The following is a 17,475-nucleotide window of genomic DNA, read 5'->3' as shown; positions in this document are numbered from 1 at the left end:
CTCCAGCCTGCGCCGCGTCCCACCCCCCCCCTCCTCTCTCTCTCCCCCTCCCCCCTCTCTCTCTCCCCCTCCCCTCTCTCTCTCTCCCCCCCTCCCCATTCCTTTGTCCTCCTCGGGATTGGCAGGTTTTATTATTCCGCCTGAACAAACCGCAGGCGGATTGGGCGAGAGGCGCCGTGACGCGCGCAGGGCGAGCTGCGGGCTCGTTGGGGTTTTGCTCTGTCAGTAACACATGGGGAAGAGGCAGGCGCGGAGCCGCCAGAGGGGCCTCCTGCGCGCGTCCTGCCGCCGACGCCGCCGCCTCCAGCCCCCGGCCAGCGCCTCCGCTCCCGGCTCCCCCTTCCTCCAGGCGCGGGGCTTCGCCCTCCTCCTCTCGGGCTCGTCCGCGGGCAGCAGCCTTGGGGAGCCGCGCGGGCGGAGGGCAGCGGGCGAGAGCCCCGGAGCGCGGCCCCGTCCGCCCCAAACTTAAGCCCGCGGCTGCAGCCGCCCTCGCCTTGGCAGCCCTCGCCGTCCGCGGCGGCCGAGCTCTGCGGCTCCCCTCGAGGCGGCGGGACCGAGCCAGACGTTGCCCGGCCAGCAGTCGCAACCGCGGCAGCCGGGCTGCTTTGCCTTCCCGGGGCTTGAAGGTCCGCCGTCGCCCCGCCAGCGCGTTGGGGCTGCCATTCTTGCGGTTGTGATTTGTGGAGAGGAAGCCGCCTTCCAGGAAAGCCTTTCTCCCCCCCCCCTTTTCTCTCCTCCCGGTCGCTCTCCAGACCCCCGCCGCCACGTTAGCCACGGCCTCTTGCACCATCGAGGGGAAACAGGTAAGCCGAGGACTCCTCTCTCTCTCGCTTCCCTCTCCCCCCCTTTCCTGCTTTGCCTCTGGTTCGCTTGGCGCGCCCTCTCTCGTCTCGCCCTTCTCCCCCTGGCCGTCCGGGCTTGGAAGTAAACACGATCCGCCGCCGCGTAACTCCTGGTCCGCAGCGGCGGCGCCGTACAAAAGGCTGCTCCTGCCCCGAGCTGCTTCTGCGCCCCCCACGCACCCCCCCACCCACCCACCCCGGTATGGCTTGCGAGTCGATGGAGGGAGGTGGGACGCGCGATCGCTCACTTTTTCTTTGTAGCAAACAGTATTTTGAAACAGTGGCAGCCTGGAGGGAGAAAAGAAATCTTCAGTGAGCGGTTTTCGCTGTTCTTTCTCTCTCTCTTTTCTCTCTCTCTTTTTTTGTTCGGGGGAAATCTGATGAATCAACCTAATTAAAACCAAGCCCCGAATTAAGCATCCATTTTTTTGTGTGTGCGCGCTACAAATTGCAAGCTGTGCGCTTGTCCCTCCCTTGGTCTCCATTAAAATCACCAGAGACGTTGTTAAAAGGAGGGAGGGGGTGTGTGTTTTGCCTCTAGCTGCCAGCTCGCTCCTTTCTGTTTCATTGCCTCTGTTCCAGGACCTAAATTGCTTGGCTGTGTAATTACCAGAGTAAGCCTATTTAAGTTAAAAGCTTTCCTTCTCTCTCCCCCCCCCCAACTCCAAATGAAACTTGATGAGGGCCCGTCCTTGCTTATCAGGGGAGTCACTTTCTGGTCAGTCCTCTTGATTCATCTCTTTTAGATTTAATCAGCATTAAGGTATTGCTTGTCCTTAAGAGCTTTAGCTTAATGGGGTTACTGGGTGCTTCTGTCAGGGTAACGTTTCCTTATATATAATATTTACCTTTCAACAAAGGCTAGGGGTTAAGATGGTGTGCGGGTTTTTTAAGTTGGTCTTGTGAAAGATCTGAAAGGGATTTACATAATTTGAAATCTGGTGGTGGGGGGTTGTAAATTAAAAAAAAAACCCTAAAGAAATGCAGATTCATAGTGCTGGAAACAGTAACAAAAGGCCATTCCTAAGTTAAATGCATCAGAAATCAATTTACATAAAGGTATATGATGCATTCAGAGAAATGCAATGCTAATGGCTTTTAGAGTGGTTTCTCTTTCCCAAGTCTCAGGGTTTTTAGTTACAGCCCTAATTGGTGCCGTTTGCGGTCTGGTTTATTGTGTGGTCAACTGAACATATGATCAGGAGTTATTTTGGAGGAAATGCTGTTTTCTTTTCTGTTTCTTAACCCCACCTCCCAGATTGGCCTATTTTAAGGGACTTGGTGCTGTGGTTGTAACCAAGTTAGGCAAATGATTGTGGGGGGAGGTTTGTCCTGTCTCTTTAGAAGTATGAGTTTGAGCAAGTAGCCAGATGCCTTAGGTTGAGAACATAGAGCTTACAAAGGACAAAGGCAAAAAAACATTCCACCTAATTGGCAGTAAATAACTTGATCTTTTTATAGCGTGCGTGATTGAAGGGGCACCAATCTGTTGGACCATGGATTGGAGGCAGAACAAATTAATTGGCTGGAGTCAGCTTTATGAATTGGTCCAATATTAATCTCCCCATTGCCTTGCTTGTATAAATCATTTATTAGAAAGTAAGAAACATATTTCTAGGTTTTGAGTGCGTGTTTTAAATGGCTGTCTTAGAGGCAGCCATGCTAGCTGCTTCCTGAGCGGGGCACACTTGGTTGTCCTGTGACTCTTATCACAAACTTTTTTCTTCTCTCCCTCTCTTTTTTAGGACAACAAAGCGTTTAGCATTTAAATTGCTGATCAAGGGCAGATTAGTAAGACAAAAGTAGATTGTGTTTGTATAGGAAGTTAACAGGCTTCTTGAAGTTCAGTGATCTATTATTATTCCGTAAAGTATGGGGGGAGCACTTCATTTGATCTTTTTTTTTAATGGGGACAATTGTGGTTGGGACTCCTGTAGATAACAATGGCATGAAAAAGGAGATCTTGAAAAACCAGTTTCACAACCTTTAAGGACTTTTCTCTCTCTTTGCCCGCTCTCTCTGTCTCTCTCTTTCCAGAGTTTCTCCTGTAAAAGAAAACTAAATCCCTTGAACTGTTCCCAACTTGTGAGTTGCAGCCGTGCTTCCTAAGGCTTGTGGTTAGGGAACATGGCTTCACCCAGGCAACTTTTCTTCCCTTTTTAGTGTTGTCGGGCCCACAATTTATATTGGGAGGGCCCATGTAGACTGTGAGACTCCAGGTGTGTGTACTTCTGGGTCGGCAAACAAAGCGGAAGGGGGGAGGCTCAAAGTTTGACAGTAATATTGCAAGCTGAAACTGTCATTGGGCACTACTTATGAGCCAGAGAGGGGAGGTGGCTAATTAACCCAGAACAAAGAGCCTGAAAAGTAAACAAGTAGATGCTCTCCCACTCTTTCCTCCCCCACCCTTCTCTACATAAGACTGCTTTAGGAAGAGACGCTGCAAGAGGGTTCTGTACAGAATATTAACCCTCTTTCTGTTTTTCTTATTCAGACCATGGTGAACCCAGGCAGCAGCTCACAGCCTCCCCCGGTCACCAGCGGCTCCCTCTCGTGGAAGAGATGCGCAGGCTGCGGGGGGAAGATTGCCGATCGCTTCTTGCTCTATGCCATGGATGGCTATTGGCATAGTCGGTGCCTGAAATGTTCCTGCTGCCAGGCCCAGCTGGGAGAAATTGGTACGTCTTGCTACACGAAGAGCGGCATGATCCTGTGCAGAAACGACTACATCAGGTGAGAGAGATGGAGGGTGGGGGAGTACATGGGTGCATGCATGTGAGCCTGTGTGTGCTGTTGTTCCATTCCTCCCCATGAAAAAGAGGAGCGCTTGGGCCAGAAACTACTGCAGGTAGTAGTTTGAAAACTAGAAACAGAATGTATTGAAACTAGAAACAGAATGTATTGAAACCAGAAACAGAATGTATTGAAACAATTCCTTGTCTGGAGTACGCCGGGCGAGTTGGATAGCTGGCCCCAGAGGGAAGGTGTGAATGAATGTAACTTCTAAGGGGATACTGATCTAGAAGGGACTTCCCAGCTACCAGAGGCTGTTGCGTAGATGGAGGAGAAGGGTGTAGAGTTTTGAGAGGAAGAAGGGCAAGTACAGGTTTCACTGGGGCTGTGGTGCAAAGCCTAAACAATGAAATATCTCCTTTGTAGTTTCTGATTGAAAGGTGCTTATGCAAATAATGAGCAGTGAAAATGGAGTGACTCATTCTCTGTGCTCATTGTGAAAGAATTGATTAACTAATGGCCAGCTGAAACTGCCTCTTGCCACCCCCCAAGTTCTGTGCGTTCTCCATGTTGTTGAAGGGCGGCTTTCGGCTGACTTTTGATCCTTTTTCTGTGCAGAAGGAAAAGGAGGTGTGGGTGTTCATCTAAACTTTTCACTATGTCCTATGGCGTTGCAATGGTGTAATCTCCATCCCTTTTGCACTGAGTAAAATTTTCTCTGTCATACTGAGGGTTTTTTGGTGCAGTTAATGAAAAGAATCTTAGAGGTTTGGCGCCCATGGATCTTTTCAGGTGTACTCAAGCTCTTTTAAACTAAGGAGGCATTTTGAAGGATTACACATTTAATTTGAGTAAATGGCTTGATAGACTGATGCACATGAATGCTTTGAGAAGGTGTTCTAGTTGAGCAACCAGTAATTAAATGTCCCCCTCCCACATTTTTGGCATAGAAAAAAATGTGAATTAAAGGCATAAGGGATGTTGTCTGGGTAGCCTTTATCTTTATGTTTAACAGTAGATTTGAAAAAGAAATGTAGTTGGACTTTTTTGTGTGAATGTGGAATAACTGGTTATAGCACTATACTGGATTTTAGTTATTCTGTTTTTACCTTGGATGCATCTCTATTTTTAAAGGATGGCACTAAGGGGTGTTTGCTTGTTCTAATGTGTCGTTTACTCTGTTTGATGATGGTACTTTCAATCAACTAAATAGGCTACAGGAACAAAATAGCTATAGAAGGGTTTTAAGGGATTTTAAGCGATATTAATTTTGCTAAGTGTTTGGATTTTTGAAACGTAAATTCTAGAAAATCAGTATGTTCAGGCTTACAGTGATGTGTTCTTAATCCCTGTCTGAAGCAACTGCATAAGCAAGGCAGAATTCTAATTAAATAGAGCAGAACGGTTAGAAAAAGGGGTTTGTTTGAAGTGGAAAAATTGACACTACTGTTCCCATTCTGGGAACAGTACAGATTTTGTCTCTCTACTAAAACCATCAAACAAACCTCTTCTGATCATTATTAATTAAAAAGAGAAGTAGTCTACTGTACCCCCTAAGGCAAATTCAGGCCAGATTATTGGAATCTCTACCTCTAGGTTTTTGTGTAAACTTGCTATGTTTTTATAAATAGGGTGCCTTATCACATAGTAAATTGGAACTAATCTGGTTCCATTGCCTGCCCTTTTTTCTAGAACTAAGCAGCTTGTCCAGTTAAATGAAGATTCTTATGTCAAGGTGTGCGCTTTTAGAAGCCCATCTCATCCTTAGGATGCAGGATGACGGACTTAACTGTAAACTCCATAAATGACCCTGATGACTTTCAGGCATCAGTAATTGCATGTCCCAGCCTACTGACAGACATGGGAGATGCTACCAATTCAGCAGTCTTCTGCAGTTTATATCAGGAGTGGTTTGGGGGAAGGCGCCTAGAGAAAACTCTTCCCAAGTCCTAATTTTGTTTACGTTCCTCCTAGAAATTTCAAAGATGATCTAAAATAGATGCCACAGCAGAACATGTATAATACCTCTGAGAGGAAAACTGATCATCCAGCCTCTGAGGTGAAGGGGACTGGCTGCTCCAAGCCTATGTTAGACCCCAGACCAGTTCTATTAAGGAGCTTTTGAACTGTCTGATGCTGAGACGTAGCTTTGCACAACCAGCCTTACCCAATATGGCTATACACTGCTGCAGGTCTCATTGGCAGCAGAGGGGTGTGTGTCTGTGTAAGGAGATTAAAATCATTGACTTTTCTCTGGCCCCTTACCCCTAACCTGAGTACCTTAAGCAAAATTCCTTTTTCAGAATGGAGGAGGAGGGTGATAGGCAGTCCTCCCAGCCATGAGATTCCAGATAAAGCAGCAGCCTGGCAGTGAATCTGCACAATTAAGAGCTTTAATTAGTGTCTCCTCCATTTTCTCTTAGTTCTGATAGGTTTTATCTAATGAGATCTCATCCCTGGTTTAGATCTGCCTGGAATGACGTGTCCGAAATGAATAAGAGCTGTGTCGCAAACAAAACATTTAATTAACAAAATTGGCCTTGGAGAGGAAGAGACAGAGAATAGGCTTGTGGGGGGGGGGGGGCAGAGAGAGAATGTAAACTAGCTTTCCTTAAAGGGCTAGTGCCTGAATACCCTTTTCCTCACAACTGTGTATTGGTATGATTCATTCATATGTCTCACCTAGAATCTACTTCTTTTTTTTGGGAGGGAGGAATTGCTGAGGTATAGGGTGTTTTGGAAGGAGGTGGTCTTTTTGAATAGCTGGACTGAATAGTAAGGATTATGAGTGGACTAGAGCATTTGTTTAGAGCCTCCCCACCCCTCCCCATCTCTAATGCTTGTGGCCCTGGGTTTTTGACATGCCAGGGCAGGCGCTTGATTCCCATTCCAACAAGATGCTCTCCTTTCTCCTTGTTACTCATTGCCATTCACGTGGCTGTCCGCAGTATGAGCCATTTGAGGAGGGGGAGTGCCGCAGGCAACGAGTTCATTTTTCTGGTAATCAACAGCAAGCTGCTATATTCAGGGAATGCTGTCCCTTTAATTGAACAGGCTAGGTAATTAAATGGCATTTTTCCAATAGGACGTGCTAGGTAAATCTAATAGTTGGTTATTTAATATCACTTTGAAGTCTGCCCACTCAAGCACAATGACAGCACAGGAGCATGTGAACTATTAGCTTGGAAAAAAAAATCCAGGATCTCAAAAATTAATTAAATCGCATGCAATTTAGGGGGAACGTTTATCTTGATTTGTCATAACAGAATTAATTCAAGGCCTCCAATTCACTTGGGGGCAGATCTGTTACTCTGAATTAACCAAGCGTAATTTGGCTGATATTTTTTTCTCTTCCCCCTTCTCTAATGCAGCACTTCCACAGCCACCTTCCTCCCCCTTTCAAGTATCAATAGCTTCTGGTGCTTTTAAGGTGCTTGGGCTGTAGTTATGCTGAAGTAACTTTAATGGACTTGGCTCCAGGCATAATTTTCCTGTGCAGCCTTTGTTGCTTCTGATACAGCTGGTCCAGAACTTGGGTCCAAGATAGGAAATTTGCTGGAAAACCAACCTCTTCTGGATCAGTTGCTTTGGATATACATTTCTTTCAGATAGGAAGACTGGTTGTGTTTGGGTACTAGTGTGAGTTTTGTACTCTTCCTCCTTTCTGTGTATCTGGAGGAAATGGAATGAAGGGGCTGGCTGTTTGGTTTCCTACAAGTATTGCATATACATTTTTTTGTATATGATGCTTTTGTAGTATAAGAGGTGTTCCAGCTGAATTTTTGAGCAGTCTGGTGTGACCACCTTTTCCCTCTCCCATCTCACCATCACTGCCCCTTAATGTTGTGACAAGGTGTGTGTGTGTGTGGGGGTAAATACTGGAAGCAGAGCTGCTGTGATTAATTTAGCATGGTAGAGCATCTTGCCGCAAAACGTAGTTTTCTCCTGTCATCCATATATGGAAGATCTCAGGGTTGGTGATTGATTGTGTTGCCCAAATGTTGAAATATTAACAACCTCTTTGGACTCCAAGACCCAAAGAGAGGAAACTGAAACCACTTCTGTCATCACAATTAAAGAGTCCCCTGGCTTTAATTAGCCTGACCTGGGGTATCTCTCCCCCCCTTCTCTGGAGTTAAAGAGAAAAGAGCCCATTAAAGTCCAGTCTGCGACCGATAGCTACTTAATTGAGCACCTAAAGCCTCCAGCATTTTAAATTAAATACTGTCCTGGACAGTCTCCTTGATTAGCTAATTAACTCTCCTCTCTTGCAGAACCCATGTAAAAACAACTCTTTCAGTAAGAACTTAGTTAACTGGGATCGGTGTCTCCTTTAGTCAAACAGCATTGTCCAAAGAAAGAAATTTCTGTCGAAGTTTTTGCAAAATAAAAATATTCCCATCCTTGGGAGAAGAAAAAAAAAAGGTCAAATTAGACTTTTAAAAAAAAGTAATCTATGAAGTACGGATGTCTGCTGTAGGAGTTGCCTAACTCCGCAAAGTAATGAAGATCTGTAGAGTCTCTCCCCCCCCGAACTGTACCCTGTCTTCTAGAAATCTGAATGGATACAGAATCAAGAGTTGTGTAATTTTCTGTTTCTGTTGCAGTGCTAGAAATCTGCTTTAACTGAGATTTGAGATGTACAACAGCCTGTGTTTGTGGAGGATTGTATAATTCTCAAATGGTCTATTGAAGGAAAATTTCAAAATAAAACAGGAACATTTTAAGGAAAAATAGAGTTGTGCATCTTAACTCCCCTGTCTTCTTCCACAAGGGGATGTTTGATTCCCCCCTTTGCTTTTCTAAAGGTATGTGTGTACATACACCTGCAGGATAAAGGAGCATTTGTTCATTCATTTATTTCAGCTATGAGACCTTCCATACTTAGCAATAAGTTGTAATTTTTTTGTTGCCACTTTGAGTCAATTTGTAGAGCTATGGCCAGAGAAGCCCTGCCTGAAGCTTCTTTACATCCTTATAGACCATGGCCATTGATAAATAATCGAGTTTGGAAATAAGGCACACAGTTGAATTGGGATGCAGTCACAGTAGTTTTGTAAGTACTTTGAGGTGGTCCTCCTGACTGAGAATACTCAAATACTGTTGCTTTACGGTTTTCTAGACAGCTCAGTCCTTTTTAGGCTGGAGGGTCTTGGCAGTGTATTAGTTCAGCTTTCCCTTTGTACCCATTCTGACTCGCAAGAAAGTGTCAGTGTGTTGCAGATCTCAGACTAATTAGTTTTGAAATGGAGTTTTGATTGAACTCTTCAAATCGATGCTGCTGCAAAATTTGTTTCTCAGGCTTCCTATTAAAAGCCATCTTAAGGGGCAGTTTTACTACTCTCCCTTTCGTTCAGTCGATACATTTAATAACAACTTACAGGCTATTTTCAATAAAGTGGCGACAGCAAATTAGTAGTTTGAACATGACAAGCCTCCCTCTGCAAGCACGGATTCTGGAAAACTGAAAGCAATTATTCTCTCCCCCCCCTAAAACACGAGCTTGCAGCTAACATTCAGATTACAGCATTTTCTGTAGTAACACATACTCCAGATTCACAGATACAATCTCATGATTTCTGTGTTGGACAAAAAGGCCAATACAAATCCTTACCATTTATTAATTTTGTGAATTCTGTTGCCATTTTGTTTTGGTTATGCCATATTGAGGGAATTGGATCTGTGTGAACCTGCTGGCTGGTTCAGAATTCTTCTTTACTATGAAATGGTTATGGGTTCATCATTAGAAATAGCTGTGGATGTGAAGAGGAGCTGTGTGTGTGTGTGTGTGTGCCCCCCTTAATTCTAACAAACACATTGTATATAACTGGGGGATCAATATTCATTAAAGCATTATATCTCAGATCAGTGTGTTGTGCCTTTAAATGCATTAGGAGAATTATGTGTATACATTTCCTCCAGTCCTCTCTTCTATCTCCCTCCTCCTTTGCTTCTCCTCTCTTCTACTTCCCCCCCCCATGGCAGATGTTGTGGTCTCATTTGATTGCATAGGAAAACTGCAGTGATACAGCAAACACCCAGAGAGATATGATGACAAATGGGTCCAGATCCCGGTAAATTACTTTCTGCTCAAATCGAAATTTCATTCAGTTTGTTGCTAGCAGAGATGAAGTAATCTAAATTGTGGACTCAGGAGCAGATAGAGGGAAGTTGGAGCAAGCATTTCATTATCAAGAGAGAGAGAGAAGGTTAGGATGAAAGAGATGAGCAGAGGCAAATCTAAAGTGTTGACACCATGATTGAAAAGGTTAACCCATACACATTATATATCAACCTGGATAGCCGAAAGTTTCTAATGGAAACTCTGCTCTGATGGAGGTTTACTGGAGTTTCAATACACTGAGCATGATGTCGTCTTAGATATACAATCAAATCCTCTTAACCCTTTTGATGACTCATCTCCCAAGATATGATTAAAGTACAAAAAAAGTTCTTCATATAATTTCAAGGACACAATGCATTTAAACTCCAGTCATGAATTCTGTCCCTTTTTTATGACAAACCCAATAATCTGATTAAAAGTGTTGTACAGAATTGGTTTGTGTTGCTAGAAGCAAGTCGGTATTGTATTGCATCCTGCGCACCTCATTTATGACAAGTATGGGATGATTCTGTGGCTGTTTTGCATGTATTTGTTTAAAAATGGCCACATCCCACAGTACATGAAGGAAGTTTCAAAAGAGGATTTTAGAAGCTTAAACTGCTAGCTTCATTAACTGTAATTGTCTCGCATATGAAATCATAAGTACTTATCTTTGTTTTCAGGTTATTTGGAAATAGTGGCGCTTGCAGTGCCTGTGGGCAGTCAATTCCTGCTAGTGAGCTGGTTATGCGGGCGCAAGGGAATGTCTATCATCTTAAGGTATGTGAACTTCTCTTTCTGACACTCTCCCCTCCCTTAGTGTTGCTCCTCTTCATGGACCAGCATTGGAATGAAATCTGAAACTGATGTGAATTCAGAAATGGTCTCAATCATAGATGAAAAGGCTTTATGCGATGCATATTTATGTCATCCTCGTGATTAGTGGCACTGTGTATCTGAACTCAACTGAGTTGTAAAGGTGCAGCATCCTGTATTTGGACATAATGCCAGGCATAGGATAAATCCATGTGTTGCTTTAACCTTGCTGTAAACTCAAATTATAATGCTTTGGTGCTTAGGCCTGTAACTGTGTCCAGGTTTTAATTTTTCTTTTCTTGATGTATTTTCAGTGTTTTACGTGCTCCACCTGCCGGAACCGCCTGGTCCCTGGAGACAGGTTTCACTACATCAATGGCAGTTTATTCTGTGAACATGATAGACCTACAGCTCTCATCAATGGCCATTTGAATTCACTTCAGAGCAATCCACTACTGCCAGACCAGAAGGTGAATACTGAAAATTACTAATAGTCGTTATTAGAGCTAAATCAAGATTAATTTCTGTTCTGCCTAATACTGGATGTCTTTTGTACTTCACTGAATGTAGTTAGCAGAATGTAGCTCTAAACTTGTGGGTACTTGAGAATTAAAGTGACTCTTAGGCAGGCTGTATTTATTGCAGCAGAAATTTTGTATCTATCATTTTGAAACAGAAGGGAGGAGGTTATTGTGGGAGGCAAATGGAGTCTCTGAGGCAAAAGTGTAGCATCTTAAACTAAAGTAAGCTAACTATATGATACTTAAAGTCATTGCTGTAGCATTACAGAAGTACTTGCCGTATTGGATATGGGTTTGAATGAGTTGGCTTGATTTCAAGAAAAATGATTTCACTTCCTGTTAGCTCTGTTTAAACATGTTTGTTTGCTTTGGCTGTTGGTGTTGAAGTTATGGTGGCTTTTTCAGAGTGGTATAGTAGGAAGCAATTCTGATCAACAATTGTCTTGTACGTCTGGAACTGGACAGTGTATTAGATCTATTTTAATCTCCCTAATAAGACCCAAAGCTATGCAAGTGAGTGCATTTTGATTACTGCTTTGCCTAATTTATAATAATTACTGTCAACCTTCAGTTAAGGGAGTGTTCATTCCACACTGGTCCAGAAAATACTGAATGCACAAGTCTTGCACATAATTTTATTCACATCATATTTCATACTGATTATGTATTGATGACATTGATTCATTTACTCTTTACAGCGCCACTTGCATGGATATTAAATCTTATTGACCACAGATGAATTTTAATTTCAGATAGGTGATGGATTTTTCCATCAGCTCTGATAGTATATTTGACTTTTTCATCATTAACCCAGGCAATCACACAGCACTGAGTTATTGCATTGAAACAAAGTGCACACTTCACTTGGTAATTCTTTATGGATTTACAATAGGAACTTCATTAACGTCTGTTCTAAGGATAGCAAAAAATAACATTTATCTGTTAGTAGAAATTTTAAAGACAAAAGCCTTTTTTAAAATCCCCCAGGCAGCTCATGCATTTTGCAGCATCCGAAAGAGCCTTGTCTGCTTTTGGAGGACTAAATCTGTTAAGGAAAACATGAATGTCGTGCGTGAACGGTGGTGCATTGCTACAATCATGTTTTCTGCTGAGAATTCCCATTTACTTAATAGTGGTCAACCATATAGTGCTTTTAAGTAGCACCTATATACAGTTAATGGCACCTGCAACCTTACCCTCTGCATGTTGCTCAGAAATTCCACTCAATTCAGTAGTGCTTATTTCAATGTAAGTGAGTTTAGGATGGCCACCTTCTCTAAATATGGTTTGGCAACCAGATGCTTACCTTTTGAGTTCAATCTTTTTGTCTTCTATGATTTCTTTAATGCTCCTACTGTTTTTGTTCTATCTGGGTCTTGCTCGGAAAAATATGGTGGCCGCAGTTATGGCAGCAGTGGACATAAGAGCAGAGGAAAGTGGAAATAAAAGCGGATCCATGCAGGCTACTCTATCCTACTTACTCTATCCTACTTACAGCTCAGTGCATGGGCTCACGCTTCTATCTCTTGTCATTAAATATGGTATATTATGGAGTGGATAAAGAAATAGTGAGGAAGAAATGTGATAATTTTTCAGTGGATGGCTCTTGGATGGCCACTGTATGAAGAGAGGGGGCTTCTTGCCTGTTACCTGTTGTAGGGTGCCATGAGAAAAGCCTAGGGACTTTGAGAAATTCCGGAGTCTTGGAATCAGGAGGGTCATGTCTTCTTGTTACTGCATGTTTTCAAGCTAACAAACACTTTCCTCTGAGAAGTTTGTTACTGTAGTCAGTTTCAACTGGTTCTACTGAGGCCATGGAAGGCTGATATTAAAAAAGACTGTTGGATGTGTTCATAGTACCCACTTTTTATCTCTCCTCTTGGCTACAGTGACTTCTTTTTGACTTTTCCGGCTTACTTGACTGGTAAGCCCTTGGTGCAGGGGTTGCTTCCATTCTGTGACCCTACAATACCCAACACAGTGCTGTTGCTTAGAAGAGTAGTTAAGCCCTATAACAGCCCACTCACAGTAACAGACCATACTCTATGCTGCCCAATGACTTGTCATTTTAGTAGAAGTTAAAAGTGAGCTGGAATTACACTAATGGAGGTTGGTGTGTCAGTGCAAATTAGCTTACTTTCTTCCTAGTTTGCATAGTTTCCTGCCTGATGGCTAGGTGTTAGTACTGTTCAACTAGCAAGTTGGATCCAGTATGAAACATGATGCCATTAGTAAGCTGCCAAATCTAGAAGATAGTGATGGCATATACCATCCAGAAAAGGGACCAAAGCAGCATATCTCTGTGGAGCTTCCCGTGGTCCTTGATTGCATGTTTTTTTTTTTTAGATGATATTGGCTTTTTGTGCTCTGTGTAGAATGCTTTTACTGGCATCACAGTTAGTTACTTGTAAGTAACAATTGCTTCAGAGGAAGAGGTTTGCTTGGCCCACTCTTCTGGTCACCTTGTTTCTTACAAAGGCATGCTGTTCATACCAAGCTGCTGCTCAGCCCTGATTTTCCACTTCTTTAAATCATGCTTGAAAAACGGCTTCTTAAACTGTATCCATATTACAGCCAGAATAACCCCCTTACTGGGCTGGGAATATGAAAACAGCATCTGAAGGGCTGTCCTTCATGGGATGGGCTGAAGGTTTAATTGAGATTTCTGCTATCTGGACAGATTGTATTACTTTGCAACTGAGGAACATTTCACTAGTTCCTTCATAGTGACAGTATTCTTCTCAGCTCTTCTCAATCCTTTGTACGAAGTATAAGTTTTCCTTTCGTTGGTGGTGATCAGAGCATTCACTTGGCTCCAGATCCTATACTTTTAAATAAAGTATGAGTTAGATTACGTTTTGCTATTCTTTCTTTTGCAAAGAATCTTCTAGTTTACATATCACTCAGCAATTCCCTTGTACTTACATAATTGGTATTGTCTGTGTCCATAGTAGAGGACACTTGATGCTCATTTATTAAATATGCTTGCTGGCTGCTACCTAATCTTTGTTCTGGACAGACAAATTACCTTTCTCACACTGAGCATCAGCTCTAGGGAATTAAACCTCCAAGCTTCCACCACTTTAATTAGCTTGAAAGTGGGGGGTTGCAGTTACTAATAGACCTCAGGCTTTTAGTAACTTGGGGGAAAGGGTAAAAAAAAAAAACTTCCCAGGAAGCTCAAAATGTCATTTAAAAACCATAAAAATCTAATATATATTATTTCATTTTGGTAATTGCAAACAGATTGCATTTGAAGACTGTCGATCGTTTCTACTTTATCCATGGAAGCTAGATTTCTGTCGAGCTAGGCATTTTTAATTATCACAATTCATTAACACATCACTGTGGAGGCACATGTTTGGCTTTATATATTACAGTGTTTATGTAACATTAACTAACATAGCAGATGAGGAATCTTAAATGGGAGGAAAATATTCCAAAATGTCTATATTTAGCTTTTGTGCTATGCAGCATGTTAACTAGCGTTGCCTAAGGGGAGGGTATCTTATTTGCTTTAGACAGAATTTTCCTAATTTAGAAGATCACTTTACTTGGTGCTTCAAAGGCAAGGCATATTATTTCATCCCTGTCCCAAAAAAAACCAAAACCAAAATTGAGCAGAGGATTTCCCACCAGAAGCCTTTCTCCCTTTTGTGAAAGTATATTTTGCTGTCAAAACGATATACGATTATTTTTGTGGTCTGTTTTTTTTCTCTATCCGAGCACTTTAGGGGCTTGTACAATTGTTACAGAGTAAACCTTTCATTGAGTCACAGTTGGAAAGTAACCTAATAAAATTAACAAATCAGGAGAAAGCTAGAGTGGTCACATTTGACTCAAAAGAAGCATTTTGGTTAAGATGCCCATTTTTTTTTTTAATTTCTTGCAGGTCTGCTAAGAGGTCAGAGTACTGCAGAATGCGTGCCTTCATCTCAAACTTTGTTCATCACAGATGGATCCCATGTCTCCAGTAGACAAGTCACCTTTGTAGCTAGCATCAATGCCAGCTTCATGCCATTGCACCTTCTTTACTCTTGGTTGCCCTTCCCACATTTATTGGTGTATTAAAATGACTGAAAGCGAACATTAAGGACTCCATGAATCTGGGCTAATGGGAGACTGTAGAGAAAATGGAGAGAGAAAAAGACTCCACCAGAGGAGGACGGCAACTTTGGGTGGGGAGGGGGTGGGGAAAATGACTAATGAAGCTAATTAAAATAAGCCTTCAAGTCTGCTTTCTACCCTCATTAACAATTAGCAGGGCACTGGCCGGAATTTGTACCCTGTGTTTTACCTTAACAACATTCTCTTTGCTCTTTGTATAATTTAAGTGTTGTAAGGAAATGTGTTTCAAAACAAAACATGAGCTTAAAAGGAAGGATGGGGCTCTTGTGATATTCTATCACAAATGACTTTTATTGTATCTCTGTAAAATACAATGTATGTATGCATGTAAGTGTTTTTGTCTAATGTTGCTACTTCCCATGGCAAAAAAGAAAAAGGAAAAAAAAAGCTCATAGCAGCTATTGTGTAGAAATTTTCACCTATTCTTAATTTGCTGAATGAAGAAAAAAATCTTTTATTTGTGATACTTTCAGAGACATTTGCTCTAGTATGGTGTATTTAAATAATAAAAACTTAAAATGAAAATGTCTTTAATTGAGTTTGGACTTGAATGTGATGTGGCAAAAAGTCTTTTGCCCATGAAGTCTTATATTTCAACTTCCATGAGTTTAATCTCAAAATTCCTATTTCCTGCTTTCTGTCAATAAGGAATTCATAGATCTTAACACTAATGTCACTTCAGAAAGAGGCACAGAATCAGCATTGTCTAATGTTTCACGTCCTTATTCAAATAACAGCTACATTTCATTAGCTGAACGCTCATTGTGATTAACTTTGTGGCTCTTCTCAGTCTAAGTTACTTAGATTTTAACAATGTGCGCGTGAATGTGTCTTTTTAAGCATTAATCTTAGTATTGTGTGAATTCAAGGATGCATCTGGGAATGAGTATTGTCTAGGTACATGTTTTAGAGGGAGCAAAACTCAAGTCATGGGTAATCATCAAGTTTTCCAGTAGCAGCATTGTAAATGTCTTCCTTAAAAGTTAATATGGAACTACTAGATTTCTGTAGAGGAATGGAGAGCCAGCTCTGAAAAATTCTTGCTGCAGTGGAGAAGGCTGCACTATAGTGCATCTTTAAAGGAGCATAATGAACTCGGAATAAGCTGACTCTTCTAAATAGTATCACGTTTGGGCATGAATACAACTTTGTTTCCTAGAGTAATGCTCAAGAGCATTAGCACATGTGGCTTATAGATATCTGTTTAACATGGTAATAGCAGCAATGGTTCTGAATGTTGCCTGGAAGCCTACATTAGTAGTACACAGTTACGGGATACGATGATTTCACAGATACCACCCAATAGACAATGGAGGAAGCAACTGGTGTTTAGAGCCCTATGATGAATGAGTACATTCAGAGTCTCATTGAGCTTCGGGGTGTGTTGGAGTCATGTGTCAATGCATCTCTGATGTAATCTTGTGGGATCCTGCACCCATGCAAGCTGAAGGAAGGCATTTAATATGATTTTTTTAAAGCTACTTTATTAGGTAGCATTAACAAAAAAAATGAGGTGAGAAACTACTATTCTACTTCTTGCTAGGAAAAGAAAATAGGCAGTGGAGCTTACTGTAAATCTCAATAAATAAATAAAAGATCACTGTTTACAAAAGGAAAGCTAGTGAATTCTAGAATAAAAGATGTTTAAATGCACTGAAGTAGGTATTGATGTATACTTTTAAAAAAACCCATTTTAGAACATTGTTATAACCACAGCGTTACATTATTAATTTCATTGGTTTGTGCTGCTGTGTGACAAACCCTATGCTCACTCACTGCTCCCTCTCCCAGGTCAAAGTTGATGAGTAACTAGAGAGTTTATTTCATATATACCCTGTGTTACTCCCCAGTGAGGATCCAGGTGGTTTACAGTGTTCTCTCTTCAGTTTTCTCCTGTCAAAAACCCTGTGCAGTAGCCTGAGTGTGTGTGACTGGCCCAAGGTCACCTAGCAAGCTTCCATGGCAGAGTGGGGATTCAGACCTGGATCTCCCACATCCAAATCTGACACCTGTCCACTGCACCACATTCCAAACCATACATCAGTGTGGCCTCTGAACCACCAAACTATAGCTAATGCTCCATGCTACTCCCCTAGTTTTCAAACTACAAATCACTGGGATTCTGGTTTGAAGGGGGTTCATAAGCTACAGTTAAAATGTCGTGCTAGTCTATCATTTGTGCTTAATTGAAAGTCACTAATTGACTTTGACCCAAAGGAGGGGGAAGAAAACAAGTATATTCATGTAGCCTGAAGCCATTATCCTTCATCTTGAATAAGCAAATACACATTTGTAAGCTGCTTGTGTTGTAAGAAGAAAAATACCATATGTA

The 17,475-nt window shown here is 42.0% G+C and overlaps 1 protein-coding gene across 1 annotated transcript; it reads left to right on the top strand.

Moving 5' to 3' along the window:
- The first annotated feature begins 739 nt into the window (after positions 1 to 739).
- LMO4 (LIM domain only 4) lies at positions 740 to 15,668 on the top strand. The gene is made up of 5 exons (XM_056844374.1): positions 740 to 803; positions 3,337 to 3,575; positions 10,362 to 10,458; positions 10,809 to 10,964; positions 14,908 to 15,668. The coding sequence occupies exons 2-5, from the start codon at positions 3,340 to 3,342 to the stop codon at positions 14,914 to 14,916; spliced, it is 498 nt and encodes a 165-aa protein (XP_056700352.1). The 5' UTR covers positions 740 to 803; positions 3,337 to 3,339; the 3' UTR covers positions 14,917 to 15,668.
- Positions 15,669 to 17,475: the final 1,807 nt, after the last annotated feature.

The sequence above is a fragment of the Euleptes europaea genome, chromosome 2 (assembly GCF_029931775.1).
Source record: "Euleptes europaea isolate rEulEur1 chromosome 2, rEulEur1.hap1, whole genome shotgun sequence".
NCBI classification, from domain to species: Eukaryota; Metazoa; Chordata; class Lepidosauria; order Squamata; family Sphaerodactylidae; genus Euleptes; species Euleptes europaea.
This window is presented reverse-complemented; position numbering and strand designations above follow the sequence as displayed.

What these genes read in the sequence shown, in the direction of transcription:
- LMO4 (XM_056844374.1), top strand. Translation starts at nt 3,340, where the DNA reads ATGGTGAACCCAGGCAGCAGCTCACAGCCTCCCCCGGTCACCAGCGGC. An exon ending in TGCAGAAACGACTACATCAG is followed by an intron (nt 3,576 to 10,361) that starts GTGAGAGAGATG and finishes CTTTGTTTTCAG; the next exon opens with GTTATTTGGAAATAGTGGCG. An exon ending in GGAATGTCTATCATCTTAAG is followed by an intron (nt 10,459 to 10,808) that starts GTATGTGAACTT and finishes ATGTATTTTCAG; the next exon opens with TGTTTTACGTGCTCCACCTG.